The sequence below is a fragment of the Lepidochelys kempii genome, chromosome 9 (genome assembly GCF_965140265.1).
Source record: "Lepidochelys kempii isolate rLepKem1 chromosome 9, rLepKem1.hap2, whole genome shotgun sequence".
In the NCBI taxonomy this organism is placed as follows: Eukaryota; Metazoa; Chordata; order Testudines; family Cheloniidae; genus Lepidochelys; species Lepidochelys kempii.
In genome coordinates this window covers 4429368-4452002 of record NC_133264.1, presented here as the reverse complement: position 1 = coordinate 4452002, position 22635 = coordinate 4429368, and the positions used below count along the sequence as shown (strand labels likewise).

The 22635-nt window shown below is 46.3% G+C and overlaps 1 protein-coding gene across 7 annotated transcripts in view; it reads left to right on the top strand.

Moving 5' to 3' along the window:
* The window catches only part of LPP (LIM domain containing preferred translocation partner in lipoma), a 449897-nt gene that overhangs the window by 410082 nt on the left and 17180 nt on the right, over positions 1-22635 (top strand). For all 7 annotated transcript variants that reach the window (XM_073359049.1, XM_073359053.1, XM_073359054.1 and 4 more), the window contains 2 exons: positions 11166-11344; positions 22369-22489. In XM_073359049.1, coding sequence (XP_073215150.1) covers positions 11166-11344; positions 22369-22489 — 300 coding nt within the window. The remainder of the gene's footprint in view (positions 1-11165; positions 11345-22368; positions 22490-22635) is intronic.

The window sequence follows — 22635 nt, the reverse complement described above, 5'->3', positions numbered from 1 at the left end:
CTTCCAGAAAGAGATTCACTCTTGATGTGTTTCAGAGTAACAGCCGTGTTAGTCTGTATTCGCAAAAAGAAAAGGAGGACTTGTGGCACCTTAGAGACTAACCAATTTATTAGAGCATGAGCTTTCGTGAGCTACAGCTCACTTCCTCAGATGCATACCGTGGAAACTGCAGCAGGCTTTATATATACACAGAGAATATGAAACAATACCTCCTCCCACCCCACTGTCCTGCTGGTAATAGCTTATCTAAAGTGATTTCCAGCACAAATCCAGGTTTTCTCACCCTCCACCCCCCCACACAAATTCACTCTCCTGCTGGTGATAGCCCATCCAAAGTGACAACTCTTTACACAATGTGCATGACAATCAATGAGTGAGTTTGTGTGTGTATGGGGGTGGGGGGGATGTGAGAACCTGGATTTGTGCAGGAAATAGCCCAGCTTGATTGTCATGCACATTGTGTAAAGAGTTGTCACTTTGGATGGGCTATCACCAGCAGGAGAGTGAATTTGTGGGGGGGGGTGGAGGGTGAGAAAACCTGGATTTGTGCTGGAAATCACTTTAGATAAGCTATTACCAGCAGGACAGTGGGGTGGGAGGAGGTATTGTTTCATATTCTCTGTGTATATATAAAGCCTGCTGCAGTTTCCACGATATGCATCTGAGGAAGTGAGCTGTAGCTCACGAAAGCTTATACTCTTGATGTGAAGACATCAGGAGATGGAGAATTCCCCCCTTCCCTTGGTAGTTTGTTCCAATGGTTGATCATCCTCACTGTTAAGAATTTCTGCCTTATTTCTCTACTGAATTTGTCTGGCTTCAGCTTCCAGCCATTGGTTCTTGTTCTGCCTTTTTAAAGATTAAAGATCCCTTCAGGGCCTGGTGTTTTCTCCCCATGAAGCTACTTGTACGCTGTCATCAAGTCACCTTTCAGTCTTCTTTTTGATAAGCTAAGCAGACTGAGGTCTTTTTAAGTCTCTCACTGTCAAGCATTTTCTCCAGCTCAGGAATCATTTTTGTGTCTCTTGTCTCAAATTTTTCAACGTCCTTTTTAGAAGGTGGACACAAGGCCTGGGCGCAGTGTTCCAGTATCGGTCTCGCCATCACCAGATACAGAGGTAAAATCACCACCCTGCACCTACTCACTCCTCCCCTGTTTATACATCCAAGGATCACATTAGCCCTTTTGGCCCCAGCATGGCACTAGGAGTTCATGTTGAGTTGTTTGTCCACTATGACCCCTAGATCCTTTTCAGTGTCACTGCTTTCCAGGATACAGTCCCCTGTTCTGCAGGATGGCTGTGGCCGACATTCCTTGTTTTGAGAAGTATAACTTTGAATTTGGTTATATTAAAACACATTGTATTTGACTGGGCCCTAGGTTCTAGATTGCTTAGTATGTTTGCTCTGTCTTCATTGTTTATGTACCATTTCACCAATCTTTGTGTCATCCATAAATTTATGTTTACTTCCAGATCGCTGATGAAAATGTTGAATAGCGTTGGGCCTAATACTGATCCCTGCAGAACCCCACTAAAACCACCCACGTTCATTGATGATTCCTTAATTATAACCACTTTTTTGAGATCTGTCCATTAGCCAGTTCTTATTCTATTTAATGTTTGCTGTATTGATATTGGGCAGTGCAAATATTTTAATCAGAATGCTGTGTAATACTAAGTCAAACACCTTAGCAAAGTCTAGGTATATTACATCTACACAGTTACCTTTATCAAGCAAATTTGTAATCTTATCATAGAATGAAATCAGGTTTGTTTGAGAAGACCTATTTTGTATAAAACCATGTTGACTGGCATTAATTATATTCCTACCCTTTAATTCTTTATCAGTTGAATTCCATGTCAGCTTTTTCATTATTTTGCCTGGAATTGATGTCAGGCTAACTGACCTATAGTTACCCAGATTGTCCCACTTCACCTTTTTGAATATTGGCACAGCATTAGCAATCTTCCAGACTCTTGGAATGTCCCTGGTATTCTGAGATTTATTAAAAATGAACATCAGGGGGGTCAGAGATCTCCTCAGCCAGCTCTTTAAGGACTCTTGGGTGTAAGTTATCAAGGCCTACTATTTAAAAAGGTTTCTCACCAGCAGATATTGTTTAACATCCTCCTTGATTACTAATGGACTTCATCATCATCCTGTGACAGAAGCACAACATCCTGCTTCTTTCCAAATACAGAACAAATGATACTTTTCTGTATCATTAACTATTTTAGCATCTCCATCTAGTAATGTGTCTATACCGTTTCTAGGAATTCTTTTGTTCCTAATATACTTACAAAACTCTTTCGCATTGTCCTTAGTGTTGTCATATTTTTGCCCTCATGTCTTTAGCTTCCCATGTCAGTTTTTAACACTTCATCATTTCTAATTTATATCAATTGCTATTTCCTCTTTTCCTCATTGTTATATATGCCGTTTTATTTCTGATTGCTGCTTTCACTTTGCCACTGGGATGGGCATTTAGCCCAAGTTGTCTTCTTTCTTGATCGTGGAATCATTTTTTTTTTTTTTGCCAGCAAATGAACTCTATTTAAAGAACTCCCAATTTTCGTTTCCATGTTTCTGTCTAAATTTTTTTTCCTCCCAATTAATTTTACTCAGCTTTGGGAAATTAGCCCTTTTGAAACCCTAAGTGTACATATTACTGGACTGTTCTCTGTTTACCCATATTGAAAGTAATCATGTCATGATCCCTGGTTTCTAGGCAACCACAAACTTCCAGTCTGATGATTAATTTATCTTTGTCCATCATAATGAGATCCATAATAGTTAGCTCACGTTGGGTGCAATAAGTGAAGTTCCACATAACAACACAATTTTTCTTTCCATATATTACAGACAGAGTAACTTAGAGTAACTTATCCTTTGCTCTAGTGTGATTTGGTGGTCTGTAACAGATACACTCCTTGGCTTTATTAATTATCACATTGATCCATATGCATTCAAGTTCCTGCAGTTCTGAGTTATCAATAACTCTAAACAGGTAGTGGCATCTTTAATGTAGAGTGCCTACTTTACACTTTTATCCACTATGTTCTTCCTAAATGGGATATAACCAGAGATTTTTAACATTCCAGTCACATGAATCATCCCATCAGGTTTCAGTAATTCCAGTTCTGTCAAATTTGTTCTCATCAATGAGAATTTCCAATTCCTCTTGCTTGTTACACAGACTCCTGTCATTGGTATATAAGCAACTGAAACATTTCTTCACATTCAGTGCCACAGTAGTTCAATTTGTTCATGACACACTGAGCTTGAGTTTGTACCGCATTTGCCTTCTAAGCACCCTCCCCTAGCACTGCTCATTTTACATCCTCCTGACTGCTCCAGCTAATCTCCCAACTGAAAAGATTACCCCACACACACCTGTGAGATGCAGGCTGTCCCATTTGTACCTCTCTCCCACTGGAATGTAGTTTAATGCACCACAAAAACAAAACCTTCAGATTCACCCCAGTCACAAAGCCAGTGGTTCACCTTCAGTATTTTCTGCCTTCTCTCACTCGTGGAACTGGGAAGATCTCAGGGAAGTTTGCCTGGACTTTCCTCTTCTTGAGCTCCCTTAAGTCCCTATAGTCTGTGTCGTTTCATGTGATTCTGTCTCATTTGTTCCAGTGTGTATCATCACAAGTGGAGATTTGCCAGACAACTTCATAATCCTGCCCAGTCTTGCAGTTATAGAATGCGTACTTTTACTGCAAGGAGATAGCGCGCTATTCTGTTATCCTTATTCTGCCCACTGTTCTTAGTACAGAATTACTGGTGGTGATTGCGTGCCTTCTGAGGATGTTGAAGAGTCTCTCTTGGTGGCTGCTTGCTTCAGACCACAAGGATGCCCATTTGCTATGTCCTGGTAGCTTTCTGTCCCATTCCTCCAAAGACAAGTTTCTCAGTAGTTGACTCACTGAGTATCTGCTATTGATTTGAGACTTCTAGCCGGGTTGAATTCCCCTCTTGGTCACACATCATCAGTCTGCTTCTTCAGTTTCTACTCTCTCCTCTTCCCTTATCACCAGTCCCTCCCCATACGGTGTCTCTGGCGACAATTTCAGAAACTGGTTGTCCAAGAAATCTTTGTTTCCTCAGCTGCAGTGCAGTGTTGAAATTTGCACTTCCACACCATTCGTCTCCTCCAGTATGTTCACCAGCGTGCACTTCCCACACCAGAACTCTGTTCTGTCCTTTGGCAGAAAGGAACACACAGACCAGGTGAGACCGGTCACAGCGGTTGTTCCCTCATCGGCCATGTCTGTTATGTGGTGCACAGCCATTCCGAACTGGAAGGAACCACACACTCTTTCCAAACGCCCTCTGAAACTCCCTATTAGCCACCCCTGTTTGCCTCTCTTCTTATAGCTCTTCTCTGAACCCACTCATTTTTCATCGTGACCTCAGCCATTGTGCACATTCTCTCTAGCTTAATTCCTCCTCTTGTCACATTTGCTATTAATGCGGGCTACAAATTCCATAAGCACAGCAGTGGAATTTCTTGCTGTGAAGTTTCACAGGAGAGGGGGAAGAGTCGAGCTGCTGCCAGTCACCCAACGAGTTGCACAAAGACGAGTTGATGCCTGGAGCAGCGTAGGGGCAGCCATGGGGACAGACCTGCAGCTGCTCTGGTTCCAAATATACAAAACCCAATTAACTTCATCCTGACAAGGAAAGCCGGTTCCTGCAGAGGGGAACGCGCGCCAGCCCCATGATGGTTATTACTCTGCAAGTGGGAGTTAAACCACCCAGACCAAAAGAATGTTTAAAATATAACATATAAATAGCAACCTCCAGAGGCAATGTCTATACTAGGTGCATTGCTGGTATAGCTATACCAGTTTATTAGGCCAGCAAAGCACTCCTAGTGTAGGAACAACATACACCAGGGAAACTGCCCTTTGCCATTACAGCTTATTCCAGCCCCCCCCCGAGCGAATGAGCCATCCTAGGAAAAGCACAGGCTTGCTGGTATAGCTGTGTCTGTGCTAGGGTCAGGGATCACACCCCAACACTCCTCTGTCCAACACAACGAGGCTACAGAAGGCTGTGGAGTAGACCTGGGCTGAATGTTGGTGAGTCAGCCAGGACCAGTCCACAGGTCTCTGTGGTGTGTCACGTCCCCATGCCTGGCCCTGGCATAACAGTCAGTGTGGAGGGAGGGAGAGAGCTCCAGTTCAAAGGATGCACAAGTCTTTTAGTGATATTAAAGGTGTCAAGGGCTCAGATGTGCATATAGGGAGTTACATGCACACACCTGCGTGCGGCTGGCTGTCTGCTCCTTGCCGTTGGCATGTGGAATGTCCTCCCAATGAGAGGTGGTTGGGAATTTTTGAACTAAATGTTTTTTTGGTGGGGAGGTTGGGGAGGAGGAGTGTTGTTGAAACGAAAAATGCTTGCAGGAAAGGACCGGTTTCAATGAATTGCCCATTTTGAAAAAACATTGAGAGAAAAGTTTCAAAATTGCTGTCGGTTTTGACAGTTTCTAACCAAAAAAGTTCCCATTTCGGTTCAAAACAACTTTTTGGTTTGGTATTTAAGTTAATGTATAGGTTTCAGAGTAGCAGCCGTGTTAGTCTGTATTCGCAAAAAGAAAAGGAGGATTTGTGGCACCTTAGAGACTAACCAATTTATTTGAGCATAAGCTTTCGTGAGCTACAGCTCACTTCATCGGATTAATTTATGGTTAAACAAAAAGGAAGTTTTTTTTAAAAAAAGGTAGAAATCAAAACTCTCCACCCTTTACACTGATCCTCGTATTAAAGAGGAGGGAATCCAACACATCAATGTCTGTCTCCTGACTTAACGTGAACCAAAATGCCAAAGTAGAAAATCAGTTAGGCTTTGCCCATAGTCAAAAAGTCTTTTGGAATATACAGTGTACTCGGACAAAGCAGAGTGCTCACAGTATCTTCCAAAGCCCAAAGCCAACCGGAGGGAAAGCTCCTTATCCTCCTTAGCAGGGTTCTGTTGTGTTCTTCCGCTTGGTTGACTCTCTGGAGGCCTGAGAGCTGAGGGCGGACTCTCTCTTGCATCTTCTGGTGACGCCTTGAAGAGGAGTGGTGAGCCAAGGATCTAACAGGGAAATCCTCTTAAGCAAACATATTCCCAGAGAGGGAGGGTGAGTTGGAGTCTGAAATTAACAACTTTGTTTTTCTCACCGGTATGGAATTGGAAGGATAAGAGGACTAAATCCCCTAGGATTAATTTTCAAGTGTGGAAGGGATTAATCAACAGAAGGGAAATTAAAATGCTTGTCTCACTCAGATGCGTCAACATCAGGAGGTGACTGAACTGTAACGGAGCTGAGGTTGGCGGGCAGAAGGCATGCAGACTAGGGAAGCACCATCCAGTGGCAACAGCATGTTTATTTGCTGGCTTGGGCTCCCAGTCAAACTTCACTAAGGCCCGTGTGCTGCAGAAAGTCAGATTAAATTGTCACCAGGGTCCCTCATGGCCTTCAGATCTATAAATAGGAATTAGATCTGGCCTGTGGCTGCAGCCTCTAGACAGAGCTCTCTAAAAGTATTAGGTATGCACCAAAGTCCTTGTAGCATTGGGACTTTAGATGGTGAACTCTTCACGGCAAGAATTGTATCATCCTACGTGTCTGTACAGCACCCAGCACAATGGAGTCTCGCTCCAGACTGGACCACTGGTGCTGCCATGATAAAAATAATAATACGAAAGACCCCACTCCTGCACATAGCTCCATGCCGACAGCCCCATTTTCTGTTTAGAGCTGCTTGTGGGGTGGCTTGTTCACATCCCTCCTGTGTCATGCTCCCGCTAGTGTTCGCAAGCAGGCATTCCATTTACTCACTATTGCTCTATTCAGTTGCAATTCACTTCAGGAAGTTCCTGTTCTGTTTTGCTGTTTTTATCATTCTATGGCTCCATGACATGGACTGTTTAAAGTGAAAATGGGTCATGCCTGACATATCTATCTATTTCGGTTAAAATATTGGTTACAAGAAATCAATAAAAGGGGAATCACGAAATGACTGGGTTGTGCTTTTATTTTTATTTACTTTGTTTTATTTTATTTCTGTGTGGGCCCTTTAGCAGTAAAGTTACAAATACTAATTGTGTGCTCTTCCGCTGCCTTGGGAGTAGATGCTTTGTGACAAGATGTCAGTCTCATTTATAAAAAGCCTTGAGATCTACTGATGGAAAATGAGATATAAAAGCCAGGTATTGTTATTGTCATCTTCAAGTTTGCTCACTTCTGTTACTGAGGAATTTGTTTCCTCTATCCAGCCCCAGCTAATTGCTTCATTTTACTCCTTATGAGTGAATTTCAGTAGGGAACCGTCAGCTTCTGCTAAACCAAAGCCTGATCCCACATATCCCATGCCTCTCCAGAGTTTCCTTTTTTAATAAAGCATATGGAATGGGAAGTATTTTGAATGAGGCCATAAGAAAAACAGTAACAACCAGATAACAAGTTAGTGATACATATAGTGGCCAAGCCCAACTATTAGGCAGTTACCCAGGAAAATTCCTTAGCTAGTTGCATAATGTTCCTCAACTGGCAGGATTGTAGCATTCCCTGTTGTAAATATAGGGAACGGAGCAAATGCTGCAGTAACATTATCTAAAAAGGAAAATGGAGTACTTGTGGCACCTTAGAGACTAACCAATTTATTTGAGCATGAGCTTTCGTGAGCTAAAGCTCACTTCATCGGATGCCTACACATTATCTGTTTATGTAAGGCCTTGTTCTCTCTGGTACATCAGTCACTGTCATCATGATGATGATAGAAAACAAACAAAAAGCCCAGGAACAATTCTTCCACCTCCGTTATTACAAGTATCCAGTACCTGAAGCTAAATCCTGCCAGGAACGAGCCCCCAGGTCAGACCGAGTCCTTTTCACAGCACAAGTAGGCAGTTCTCACAATCGGTTGAAATCCAGGATGTATCATACTGACTCTTCCAAAAATAATCCTGTGGCTCTTCTGGGCATTGCAGGAAAAGCGAGTTGCAGGATGTATCTCTGTGTGTGTCTTACCAGTCAATTGCCGCCCAGGAAGCAATGTCCAGTGACGTACGTTGCAGTATAGGCCTGACCTCTTTGAAGTCTTTGGTGATTCATGTCCTTCATGCGTACTTCTGCACTATGTGTAAGGAGAAGGGGCTTGCCCATTGACATTCTTGGCTCAGACAAGCAATAACAGGGCAGTCTTTCAGCTGGCAGTTTCCACTGGGAGTTTTGGGTGCACAAGGAATGCAGGAGGAAGTCTGTAGGCTCCATGTGGTGTTGGTCAACATGAAAATATTGATCTGTGGGGTTTTATAATTCTCTTTCTGTTGGATTTTTTCTCTTTTCTTTCTTTTCTGTTTATCCCAAAGATCACAGACCTCCCTGCATCTGTGCTTCACCATCCAAGATGTGAACATATGGCTCTTATTTGATAACTCAAAACAGTTCCAGCAAGGTTAGCAAGTGGAATTCTGTCCCAAACTCCAGCAAAATAAACCATCCGAGCTTCTTCACAGATTCAGCATTTGCATCTGTCTGTGTGGAATGCATATTTCAGGTGTTCGGTTTGCAAAGGCAAGTTTCACATACTGTAGTCATGCAAGCCACCGTTGAGAGGGCTGACGCGCCTGGCACAAACAGTCATTAGAAGCTGATTTATATCGGTGTTTACATAACATGCTTGCGGGGAGGGGGGGAGATGAATCTTTCAGCTGAGCCTCCTTGAAATGAAAAGCACTTTATAGCTTCAGTGCTCTCAACCATGCATCTGGTTCAATACATAAAATCTACAAACCAAGACAGGTTTCAGAGATAAGCTATTACCAGCAGGAGAGTGGGGTGGGAGGAGGTATTTTTTCATGCTTTGTGTGTATATAAAAAGACCTTCTACACTTTCCACAGTATGCATCCGATGAAGTGAGCTGTAGCTCACGAAAGCTTATGCTCAAATAAATTGGTTAGTCTCTAAGGTGCCGCAAGTAAACCAAGACAGGTGACGCACAGCCTTTAATACGGTTATTTAGAGCCATCTGAACTGAAATGACTGGGGCAGAAGACAAATTTGGGATGGTACCACATGGAAAATTATGGCCTGGGAATTCGTACAAGAATTGTAAGGTGGGTAAAGGAACTGGCTAAAGGGGAGAAGGCAACAGGTTGTGTGTAAAGGCGAACTCTCTGGATCTCTGGTGGAGTTCAAGGATTGGTCTTGGGGCCAATCTTATTCAATGTTTTTATTAATGCTCTTTTCACAAAAAAGTAGGGGTTTGCTAATGAAATTTGCTGATGATACAACGTTGGGGAGGCATCGTCAATACAGAAGTGGATAGAAATATTATGTAGGAAGATCTGGATGACCTTGAAGACTGGCATGTCAGAATGGCATGAAATTCAGTAGTACAAAGTGCAAGGGCCTGCACTGAAGATGGAGGTTGATCCTCAGACGAGTAGGATGTGGCTGTGACAAGGGCAATGCGATCCTAGAATGTACTCGGTGAGGCATTTCCAGTAAAGATAGAGTGGTATTAATGCCATTGTACCAGGCTCTGGTAAGACCTCATCTAGAATACTATGTCCAGTTTTGGACAGCCATGTTCAAGAAAGATGAACCTACATAAACGCACTAGGCCCCTCCTCCGGCCCTGCCCGTCCCAAATTCCCCCCACCCCCTCTTGTCACCCCACTGCTCCCTCCCACCTACCCCTGTTCCCCCCAAGGCCACCACCTCACCTTTTATGTGCATCTTCTCCAGGGTCCAGGCACCTAATTAGTGGAGCCACGCCTGCGTGGCTCCACTAATTAGGTGGGTGGCCCTTCATTCCCTCATGTGCGGCCGTCCAGGCGCGCACCTTGGAGGGAACTATCCGCAGACCACCTGCACGGAGCTTGCGGCCCACCATTTGAGAACCTCTGCCCTAGGGTGTAAACACCAAGGGGGTGAAGAGCTATCTAAACTAAAGGACCATGCTGCACAAGAACAAATGGTATAAACTGGCCATGAGCAAATTCAGGCTGGAAACTAGAAGAAGGTTTCTAAGAGGGGTGAGGTTCTGGAACAAACAGAAAACTTAATGAATTTTAAGAGAGAGGGTAAATGTATGGGTGTGGTTGTATGACGGGGTTGCTTGTGACAGTAAAGGGCAACCCTGGGGCTTTACGTCTCATGTTCCTTAAAGCTCATGCTTCAGGGCTTCCGCTCGTCACCTGCAGGGGTCAGGAAGGGATTTTTGTCCCCCAGTGTATTCTGGGAGATTTTTTTGGTCTCCTTCCTCTGAAGCATCAGAGATGGCCACAGCTGGAGATGGGACATTGGATGGGGTGGGCCAGGGATCTGAGGTGACACCCTGCGTTCTCTCTCTCAGGTTGGTTCTTTCTCACATACTCAGGGTGGAACTGTGTGGGGTTGGGAAGGAATTTTCCCCCGGGTCAGACTGGCAGTGACCTTGGGGGTGTTCATCTTCCTCTGCAGCATGTGGGTGCGGGTCACTTGTCAGGATCATCTGGGTATATATCACTTACGCATTTTCCTGCCTTTGCGGGATCCTCAAGAACTGGTGAGTCTCGGACCCTCCTATTCTCTGCCTGTGGCACATCATAGTCAAGTCTCCTGTGAGCTGTTATGCTTTGGTCTAATTCCAGTTATTGGGTTTAGTGTGCGGGTGCTGGGTGTGAGACACGGGAAGTCAGACTAGATGACCTGGCGGTGCCTTCTGGCCTTAAACTCTGACTCAAAATAAGCACTCGGCTCACCTAGCTGGTTATGTGCTCCTGAATCCCCGTCCCTTGTGCTGCCTGTATTGCAGTACTGAGGGGATGCATTTACTGGGTTGTCTCCTCCCAGGGTCTGTGCTAGCATCCCTCACAGAAGAGAAAAGCCAGGGTCCGCCTGCAGTGAATCCTAAGCAGGGTTCTCTGCTGGGGTGGCTGGCTGCAGATGGGACCCTGCAGTTCTCCCCAGTGACCGGGCTGCCTGGTGTTGGTGTTGGCAGCAGCCGGGCTGGATTCCGAGCTGGTCCGGAACTGACAGCTGGCTATACCCCGCTCGCAGCGAACGGGTGAAACGAAAGGGCCTCACGTTTCCTTGCAGACCAGCTGCAGTCCCAGCCTGGGCCAATGTCTGAACTGATACTCACGCCAGTTGTTTTTTTTTTTTTGCTTACAGAACACACTGGAGCAGTGCAGCGTCTGTGCCAAACCCATCATGGAGAGGATCCTGCGAGCCACGGGGAAAGCCTACCACCCCCACTGCTTCACCTGTGTGATGTGCCACCGCAGCCTGGATGGCATCCCCTTCACTGTGGATGCCGGTGGGAACATTCACTGCATCGAGGATTTCCACAAGTATGGCCCAGGCTGCTCTTGTTGGCTTTTCCTGGCCCTGGAGGCCTACAATCTCTTCTCATGTTACCTAGGCAGGCTCCTGACCTGCTGTAAATTCTTCCTGAGATTCCCCGGAGGCCAGGGAGCCGGCAGGCACACCCTCTGGCATTCCAGCTTAATTGACTGGGGGTAGTTGTGTGGATTTGTCTTACATCCGTCTCCCTGCCGGCGAGGGTTGTCTCAGTGCTCACAGATCTTTTTTAACAGATTATGTTCCCCACCTGCCCTATGTGCGGACTGCATGATGTAGGTATTTCATGTTCCTTGCTGCACCCCTGCGCTTCCCTATCCTTCCTCCTCCCCTCCCCCCTCACCCCCCCCACCTGGCCTCCTACCGCCACTTAGCTATTGCCTTGAAGCCAAGGTTCTCACCCTGTGCTCAGTACCCTGCTAATAGCCCTCAGAGCACAGCGGGGTTTCCTGCCTCCTCTGTTTCCATCTGCTAGTTAGCCTTTAAAGGAGCTAGGAAAACATTCCTAATAATAATTTGTAGTAAAATATCTATTTAAAGTGCACTGCAATCCATGACAGGAGGTAGCTTCTGTCGCTCCCCCCACCCCTCCCCTTATCACAGCTGATCTGAGAAAGACAGATCAGTAGATATAATCAAAGCACAAATGTTTCCCCAGCTTGGAAGAGACAGGCACGGTACACCCCTCAATTAAAAGAGGAAATCAATACTGACTAATGTGGGTTTATATCTCAAGCACTTATCTTTTAATTTCTAAGGGGGCAGACTTAATTAGACTCATGACATCAGTGTGTGGGCCTGGGAGCTCAGAGCAGCAGACTTACCTGACAAAAGGAATTGCAGCCGCCATGCGGGAGAAGGTTAAACTCTGACAGAAAAAAGAACAGAAGGACTTGTGGCACCTTAACTAGAGACTAACAAATTTATTAGAGCATAAGCTTTCGTGGGCTACAGCCCACTTCATCGGATGCATAGAATGGAACATAGAGTAAGATAGATAGATATACATACCGATAAGTTACCATACAAACAGTGAGAGGCTAATTAGTTAAGATGAGCTATTATCAGCAGGAGAAAAAAAACTTTTGTAGTGATAATCAAGATGGCCCATTTAGACAGTTGACAAGAAGGTGTGAGGATACTTAGCTAAAGGAAATAGATTCAATAGGTGTAATGACCCAGCCACTCCCAGTCTCTATTCAAACCCAAGTTACTGGTATCTCGTTTGCATATTAATTCAAGCTCAGCTATGCAAACTAGATCCCATTAACTTGGGTTTGAATGGAGACTTGGAGTGGCTGGGTCGTTACACATATTGAATCTATTTCCCCATGTTAAGTATCCTCCCACCTTCTTGTTGTCAACTGTCTAAATGGGCCATCTTGATTATCACTACAAAAGTTCTTTTTCTCCTGCTGATAATAGCTCATCTTAACCAATTAGCCTCTCACAGTTTGTATGGCAACTTCCAACTTATCTGTATGTACTGTGATACAGCATGGCCAGAGAGTAGCAAGAGAGTGTTAGAAGGAGCCTTATTCCCTGTAGAGGGAAGAAAATTTGCTATAGATTAATTAAAGCACCTGAAGCCAATTAGAGCACCTGAAGCCAGTCACCTGATAAAACCCCCCTGCTCCAATCAGACAGGAGAAGGAGTTGAAGCAGAGTGGGTTGGTGCTGGAGCAGAGAGCAGTTTGGAGGAGTCGAAGCAGAGCAGGTTGGTGCTGGAGCAGAGAGCAGTTTAGAGGAGTCGAAGCAGAGTGGGTTGGTGCTGGAGCAGAGAGCAGTTTGGAGGAGTTGAAGCAGAGTGGGTTGGCGTTGGAGCAGAGGGCAGTTTGGAGGAGTCGAAGCAGAGTGGGTTGGTGCTGGAGCAGAGAGCAGTTTGGAGGAGTCGAAGCAGAGTGGGTTGGTGCTGGAGCAGAGAGCAGTTTAGAGGAGTCGAAGCAGAGTGGGTTGGTGCTGGAGCAGAGAGCAGTTTGGAGGAGTTGAAGCAGAGTGGGTTGGCGTTGGAGCAGAGGGCAGTTTGGAGGAGTCGAAGCAGAGTGGGTTGGTGCTGGAGCAGAGAGCAGTTTGGAGGAGTCGAAGCAGAGCGGGTTGGTGCTGGAGCAGAGAGCAGTTTGGAGGAGTCGAAGCAGAGTGGGTTGGTGCTGGAGCAGAGAGCAGTTTGGAGGAGTTGAAGCAGAGTGGGTTGGCGTTGGAGCAGAGGGCAGTTTGGAGGAGTCGAAGCAGAGTGGGTTGGTGCTGGAGCAGAGAGCAGTTTGGAGGAGTCGAAGCAGAGCGGGTTGGTGCTGGAGCAGAGAGCAGTTTGGAGGAGTCGAAGCAGAGCGGATTGGCGGTGGAGCAGAGAGCAGTTTGGAGGAGTCGAAGCAGAGCGGATTGGCGGTGGAGCAGAGAGCAGTTTGGAGGAGTCGAAGCAGAGCGGATTGGCGGTGGAGCAGAGAGCAGTTTGGAGGAGTCGAAGCAGAGCGGATTGGCGGTGGAGCAGAGAGCAGTTTGGAGGAGTCGAAGCAGAGGGGGTTGGCGGTGGAGCAGAGAGCAGTTTGGAGGAGTCGAAGCAGAGCGGATTGGTGGTGGAGCAGAGAGCAGTTTGGAGGAGTTGAAGCAGAGTGGGTTCGCGTTTGAGCAGAGAGCAGTTTGGAGGAGTCGAAGCAGAGTGGGTTGGTGCTGGAGCAGAGAGCAGTTTGGAGGAGTCGAAGCAGAGCAGATTGGCGGTGGAGCAGAGAGCAGTTTGGAGGAGTAGAAGCAGAGTGGGTTGGCGGTGGAGCAGAGAGCAGTTTGGAGGAGTCGAAGCAGAGCGGGTTGGCGGTGGAGCAGAGAGCAGTTTGGAGGAGTCGAAGCAGAGCGGGTTAGTGCTGGAGCAGAGAGCAGTTTGGAGGAGTTGAAGCAGAGCGGGTTGGCGGTGGAGCAGAGAGCAGTTTGGAGGAGTTGAAGCAGAGCGGGTTGGTGTTGGAGCAGAGAGCAGTTTGGAGGAGTCGAAGCAGAGCGGGTTGGTGCTGGAGCAGAGGGCAGTTTGGAGGAGTCGAAGCAGAGTGGATTGCCGTTGGAGCAGAGAGCAGTTTGGAGGGAAGCAGAGGAAAGTTTGGAGAAGTGCTGCGGTGGGCTAAGAAGACCAAGGCCCTAGGTAAAGTGACACCTGGTTTGTGCAGAGGCAGGGCAGGAAGCCCCACAAGCTGAAGGGCAGGAGAGGGAAGTAGCCCAGGGGAAGGAACCACTAGTTCTAGTGGTTTGCCGCTATCCCTAGGGCCCCTGGGCTGGGACCTGGAGTAGATGGTGGGCCCGGGTCCCTCCCTCTCCACTCCCCTCCTCTAGGACACTAGTGGGGCAGTTAATACCCCAGTTTAGGGGCAAGAAATGGTGCCCTGAACCAGCCCCCGCAAGAAGAGAGAGCCTGAGACCCATCATAGTAGTGCCGGCAATTTGCCACCGTGTGTGTATATATTTCTTACTCTATGTTCCATTCTGTGCATCCGATGAAGTGAGCTGTAGCTCACAAAAGCTTATGCTCAAATAAATTTGTTCGTCTCTAAGGTGCCACAAGTACTCCTGTTCTTTTTGCAGATACAGACTGACACGGCTGCTACTCTGAAATCTGACAGGAAGGCTCCCTGAAGCTGAGACACAGCTGTGTAATTGGCAGCTGCAAAGGCCGCTGTGTGTTCCCTCTCCCTCTGTGTGCATCTCAGCAAGAATCCAGAGGCAGGGCCCAGAGGGTGAAATTCACCCTTGCACAGAGGGCCAGCAGAAAGCCAAGGCGGTGGCACTTACGTGCCACGGGTCGATATATGCGGGATGTTCCTCTTCCTTGAGAGGGATTGGCATCCTTTAGGAAGAACTAAGTACCTTCCGGCTTGGAGGGTTAAATGGTGCCTCAGCCTCATACTGCTCCTCAACCCATGGGTGAATTTCACTCTCTGAGAATAGACAGCATAGGAAACGACCTGAGCTGGTTGGGTACAAGGCTGGGAGAAGATCCAGGGGATTGCAGAAGACCTAGCTGGGCTACTGAGTCCATCTACAACCAGTACAAAGTCTGTATCCAGAAGTATATTCAGCAGTTCTTTCACCCAGTTTTAGCTGATGCAAGTAATGAAACTTCCATCGCTTCTCTTGGGTTACTGCTCCACAGCCTACTGTGTCTAATTATTAAGAAAATGTATCCATTGTTCTCAGTTTCTCTTTGTTTAATTTTACCTCCCTGTATCACCCTACAGCAGGGGTGGGCAAACTATGGCCCGAGGGCCACATCTAGCCCTCCAACATTTTAATCCAGCCCTCGAGCTCCCGCCGGAAAGCAGGGTCTAGGGCTTGCCCTGCTCCAGCCAGGGAACGGGGTCAGGGTCTTGCCCCACTCCACACGTCTCCTGGAAGCAGCGGCATGACCCCCCTCTGGCTCCTACGCATAGGGGCAGCCAGGGGGCTTCGCATGCTGCCCCACCCCAAGTGTCGCCCCTGCAGCTCCCATTGGCTGGGAACCGCAGCCAATGGGAGCTGCAGGGGCGGTGCCTGCAAACAGGGCAGCATGCTGACCCTCCTGGCCGCGCCTCCACATAGGGCCGGAGGAGGCACATGCTGCTGTTTCTGGGAGCTGCTTGAGGTAAGCGCCGCCTGGAAGGAGAGAAAAACAAAAATTGTGTTTGTTTTTCACTTTGTGGTCAAAAAGAAAATTAGTGAAAGTTTTTTTTTTAGGGGGAAAAAAATCAGTTTTTTTAGTGAAAAAGATTTAAAAAGAAAAGGAGTACTTGTGGCACCTTAGAGACTAACCAATTTATTTGAGCATGAGCTTTCGTGAGCTACAGCTCACTTCATCAGATGTTTACCGTGGAAACTGCAGCAGACTTTATATACACACAGAAATCATGAAACAATACCTCCTCCCACCCCACTGTCCTGCTGGTAATAGCTTATCTAAAGTGATCAACAGGTGGGACATTTCCAGCACAAATCCAGGTTTTCTCACCCTCCACCCCCCCACACAAATTCACTCTCCTGCTGGTGCTAGCCCATCCAAAGTGACAACTCTTTACATAATCAAGTCGGGCTATTTCCTGCATAGATCAAGGTTTTCTCACATCCCCCCCACCCCCATACACACACAAACTCACTCTCCTGCTGGTAATAGCTCATCCAAACTGACCATTCTCCAGGTTTAAATCCAAGTTAAACCAGAACATCTGGGGGGGGGGGGGGGTAGGAAAAAACAAGAGGAAACAGGCTACCTTGCATAATGACTTAGCCACTCCCAGTCTCTATTTAAGCCTAAATTAATAGTATCCAATTTGCAAATGAATTCCAATTCAGCAGTTTCTCGCTGGAGTCTGGATTTGAAGTTTTTTTGTTTTAAGATAGCGACCTTCATGTCTGTGATTGCGTGACCAGAGAGATTGAAGTGTTCTCCGACTGGTTTATGAATGTTATAATTCTTGACATCTGATTTGTGTCCATTTATTCTTTTACGTAGAGACTGTCCAGTTTGACCAATGTACATGGCAGAGGGGCATTGCTGGCACATGATGGCATAGATCACATTGGTGGATGTGCAGGTGAACGAGCCTCTGATAGTGTGGCTGATGTTATTAGGCCCTGTGATGGTGTCCCCTGAATAGATATGTGGGCACAATTGGCAACGGGCTTTGTTGCAAGGATAAGTTCCTGGGTTAGTGGTTCTGTTGTGTGGTATGTGGTTGTTGGTGAGTATTTGCTTCAGGTTGCGGGGCTGTCTGTAGGCAAGGACTGGCCTGTCTCCCAAGACTTGTGAGAGTGTTGGGTCATCCTTTAGGATAGGTTGTAGATCCTTAATAATGCGTTGGAGGGGTTTTAGTTGGGGGCTGAAGGTGACGGCTAGTGGCGTTCTGTTATTTTCTTTGTTAGGCCTGTCCTGTAGTAGGTAACTTCTGGGAACTCTTCTGGCTCTATCAATCTGTTTCTTTACTTCTGCAGGTGGGTATTGTAGTTGTAAGAAAGCTTGACAGAGATCTTGTAGGTGTTTGTCTCTGTCTGAGGGGTTGGAGCAAATGCGGTTGTATCGCAGAGCTTGGCTGTAGACGATGGATCGTGTGGTGTGGTCAGGGTGAAAGCTGGAGGCATGCAGGTAGGAATAGCGGTCAGTAGGTTTACGGTATAGGGTGGTGTTTATGTGGCCATTGTTTATTAGCACTGTAGTGTCCAGGAAGTGGATCTCTTGTGTGGACTGGACCAGGCTGAGGTTGGTGGTGGGATGGAAATTGTTGAAATCATGGTGGAATTCCTCAAGGGCTTCTTTTCCATGGGTCCAGATGATGAAGATGTCATCAATATAGCGCAAGTAGAGTAGGGGCTTTAGGGGACGAGAGCTGAGGAAGCGTTGTTCTAAATCAGCCATAAAAATGTTGGCATACTGTGGGGCCATGCGGGTACCCATAGCAGTGCCGCTGATCTGAAGGTATACATTGTCCCCAAATGTGAAATAGTTATGGGTAAGGACAAAGTCACAAAGTTCAGCCACCAGGTTAGCCGTGACATTATCGGGGATAGTGTTCTTGACGGCTTGTAGTCCATCTTTGTGTGGAATGTTGGTGTAGAGGGCTTCTACATCCATAGTAGCCAGGATGGTGTTATCAGGAAGATCACCGATGGATTGAAGTTTCCTCAGGAAGTCAGTGGTGTCTCGAAGGTAGCTGGGAGTGCCGGTAGCGTAGGGCCTGAGGAGGGAGTCTACATAGCCAGACAATCCTGCTGTCAGGGTGCCAATGCCTGAGATGATGGGGCGCCCAGGATTTCCAGGTTTATGGATCTTGGGTAGTAGATAGAATATCCCAGGTCGGGGTTCCAGGGGTGTGTCTGTGCGGATTTGATCTTGTGCTTTTTCAGGAAGTTTCTTGAGCAAATGCTGTAGTTGCTTTTGGTAACTCTCAGTGGGATCATAGGGTAATGGCTTGTAGAAACTCGTGTTGGAGAGCTGCCGAGCAGCCTCTTGTTCATATTCCGACCTATTCATGATGACAACAGCACCTCCTTTGTCAGCCTTTTTGATTATGATGTCAGAGTTGTTTCTGAGGCTGTGGATGGCATTGCGTTCCGCATGGCTGAGGTTATGGGGCAAGTGATGCTGCTTTTCCACAATTTCAGCCCGTGCACGTCGGCGGAAGCACTCTATGTAGAAGTCCAGTCTGCTGTTTCGACCTTCAGGAGGAGTCCATCTAGAATCCCTCTTTCTGTAGTGTTGGCAGGGAGACCTCTGTGGATTAGTATGTTGTTCAGAGGTATTTTGGAAATATTCCTTGAGACGGAGACGTCGAAAATAGGATTCTAGGTCACCACAGAACTGTATCATGTTCGTGGGGGTGGAGGGGCAGAAGGAGAGGCCCCGAGATAGAACAGCTGCTTCTGCTGGGCTGAGAGTATAGTTGGATAGGTTAACAATATTGCTAGGTGGGGTGAGGGAACCATTGCTGTGGCCCCTTGTAGCATGTAGTAGTTTAGAAAGTTTAGTGTCTTTTTTCTTTTGTAGAGAAGCAAAGTGTGCGTTGTAAATGGCTTGTCTAGTTTTAGTAAAATCCAGCCACGAGGAAGTTTGTGTGGAAGGTTGGTTCTTTATGAGAGTATCCATTTTTGAGAGCTCATTCTTAATCTTTCCCTGTTTGCTGTAGAGGATCTTGATCAGGTGATTCCGCAGTTTCTTTGAGAGCGTGAGGCACAAGCTGTCAGCATAGTCTGTGTGGTATGTAGATTGTAATGGATTTTTGACCTTCAGTCCTTTTGGTACGATGTCCATCTGTTTGCATTTGGAAAGGAAGATGATGTCTGTCTGTATCTGTACAAGTTTCTTCATGCAGTTGATAGATTTCCACTCCATACTATTTCACATTTGGGGACAATGTATACCTTCAGATCAGCGGCACTGCTATGGGTACCCGCATGGCCCCACAGTATGCCAACATTTTTATGGCTGATTTAGAACAACGCTTCCTCAGCTCTCGTCCCCTAAAGCCCCTACTCTACTTGCGCTATATTGATGACATCTTCATCATCTGGACCCATGGAAAAGAAGCCCTTGAGGAATTCCACCATGATTTCAACAATTTCCATCCCACCACCAACCTCAGCCTGGTCCAGTCCACACAAGAGATCCACTTCCTGGACACTACAGTGCTAATAAACAATGGCCACATAAACACCACCCTATACCGTAAACCTACTGACCGCTATTCCTACCTGCATGCCTCCAGCTTTCACCCTGACCACACCACACGATCCATCGTCTACAGCCAAGCTCTGCGATACAACCGCATTTGCTCCAACCCCTCAGACAGAGACAAACACCTACAAGATCTCTGTCAAGCTTTCTTACAACTACAATACCCACCTGCAGAAGTAAAGAAACAGATTGATAGAGCCAGAAGAGTTCCCAGAAGTTACCTACTACAGGACAGGCCTAACAAAGAAAATAACAGAACGCCACTAGCCGTCACCTTCAGCCCCCAACTAAAACCCCTCCAACGCATTATTAAGGATCTACAACCTATCCTAAAGGATGACCCAACACTCTCACAAGTCTTGGGAGACAGGCCAGTCCTTGCCTACAGACAGCCCCGCAACCTGAAGCAAATACTCACCAACAACCACATACCACACAACAGAACCACTAACCCAGGAACTTATCCTTGCAACAAAGCCCGTTGCCAATTGTGCCCACATATCTATTCAGGGGACACCATCACAGGGCCTAATAACATCAGCCACACTATCAGAGGCTCGTTCACCTGCACATCCACCAATGTGATCTATGCCATCATGTGCCAGCAATGCCCCTCTGCCATGTACATTGGTCAAACTGGACAGTCTCTACGTAAAAGAATAAATGGACACAAATCAGATGTCAAGAATTATAACATTCATAAACCAGTCGGAGAACACTTCAATCTCTCTGGTCACGCAATCACAGACATGAAGGTCGCTATCTTAAAACAAAAAAACTTCAAATCCAGACTCCAGCGAGAAACTGCTGAATTGGAATTCATTTGCAAATTGGATACTATTAATTTAGGCTTAAATAGAGACTGGGAGTGGCTAAGTCATTATGCAAGGTAGCCTGTTTCCTCTTGTTTTTTCCTACCCCCCCCCCCAGATGTTCTGGTTTAACTTGGATTTAAACCTGGAGAATGGTCAGTTTGGATGAGCTATTACCAGCAGGAGAGTGAGTTTGTGTGTGTATGGGGGTGGGGGGGATGTGAGAAAACCTTGATCTATGCAGGAAATAGCCCGACTTGATTATGTAAAGAGTTGTCACTTTGGATGGGCTAGCACCAGCAGGAGAGTGAATTTGTGTGGGGGGGTGGAGGGTGAGAAAACCTGGATTTGTGCTGGAAATGTCCCACCTGTTGATCACTTTAGATAAGCTATTACCAGCAGGACAGTGGGGTGGGAGGAGGTATTGTTTCATGATTTCTGTGTGTATATAAAGTCTGCTGCAGTTTCCACGGTAAACATCTGATGAAGTGAGCTGTAGCTCACGAAAGCTCATGCTCAAATAAATTGGTTAGTCTCTAAGGTGCCACAAGTACTCCTTTTCTTTTTGCGAATACAGACTAACACGGCTGTTCCTCTGAAACCTGTCAAGATTTAAAAAGGAATTCCAACCAGATCTATTGGCCGTTTGAAACTGCTATTGGGGTTCTTATCCTGAAAGGTGAGGAGCAAATAGAGAATGTGAAATCCACCTGCAAGACGTGATTGGCTAGATGCTGCCGTAGGAAACACATACAGCTTCCACTGAATTCAGTGGGAGTCATTTCTAAGTCTCTCGAGAGAAAAAATGGCCCATGCTGTTTTGCCTCTGGTGACCTAGATAGAGAAACATTCAAGCATTTTTAAGCAGCCCGTTGTAGCTGAATTGCACAAGAAAGTGCCGGAATCCCCACATTATTAACTGTCATTACAGCTACGGTCATATCATGATCCATTTAAATTCACTTTCGGAGCAATCAGCAAAGGTGCTGTTTAATTCATGTCTGCGAAGCTGCAATCTAACAAAACGCCTTGCATCTGCTGCCAGCGAAATGAATGCTTTTTTTTACTCCTACTACAGCTAAGATGTTTTTTAATTGAGTTAATTCTAGGGTAGTTTGTCTAAAAGGCTGGGTGGCAGAGTCACTGGTTCCTCGATATTTTACAAGAGAAGAATCTTTGATCTCTTCATATTCTGGCACTTGCCATAAGGTTTCCCATTGACCCTAATTCTAAGCTTCTTAGTTATTAGCCAGTGTATGTTCTGAGGGGTAGGTTTTCAGAAGGGCGGCTTTCTACTGTGGGGAGAATTTGCATTCACAGCATTTGCACCTGTATTTTTGCACACACCCAATGAATAACTGTGGAAGCAAGGCTAAGTGGTTTTACCTGTGGCTGCCAGAGTGTGGATGCAAATCACGTAGTTGAGCGATATAACCTGTCCGATACGCTCGAGCAGTTCTCTTTGCGACGCACAGATTGAGCCCAGCTAAAACTAACATCCTGTGGGTGTAGTGGGAGCCAGATGCTTGGGGATTTTAAAACAAGACTGGATAAAACCCAAGGAAATTATACTGCAGAGAACAATCCTGCAGTGGCAGGATCTAAGGCTGCATCCTACTTGGTCCATCTCTAGTTTCTAGCATATTGATATTTTTCAACAGAGACAGGTGGGGCAAATCCTGCTAACTTCATTCATAAGAGGAATTCCACTGATTTAAATGGTGTTATATTAGGCATATGAAACTAGCTCACTCTGGGGCTTGCACTTGGATACCCCAATGATGAGCAACATCATCGAGAGATTGTTTAATAAGTGATTAAGACAAGCAGAATATGATTCTCAGGCCTCCACCATTGTTCTGTAGGAACTCATAAGCATCCCTTAATGTGTCCTCTTCAAGGAGGCAACTCTGCTTGCAGATATGTGTGTTTTGCCACAGTTCACTGTAGGTTCTAAGTTTCTAATGTAGCATACAAAGAACATGGCTGTGCACTTGGCATTTGACTGGAACCATCTTTGCTTTTCAAGGAAATTTGCACCGCGATGTTCCGTGTGTAAGGAGCCCATTATGCCTGCCCCGGGTCAAGAGGAGACCATACGCATTGTGGCATTAGATCGTGACTTCCATGTCCAATGCTACCGGTGTGAGGTCAGTATTCCCACTACTGGTAAGGGAAGAAAGCAAAGATTGGGTTCACTGTATTGACAGAAATTACCTTCTGTTACATAAATAACGAGCACGTTCCTGTTATCATACTGGTTCTACATTCAACTTTACTTTGTTGACTTCAGCAG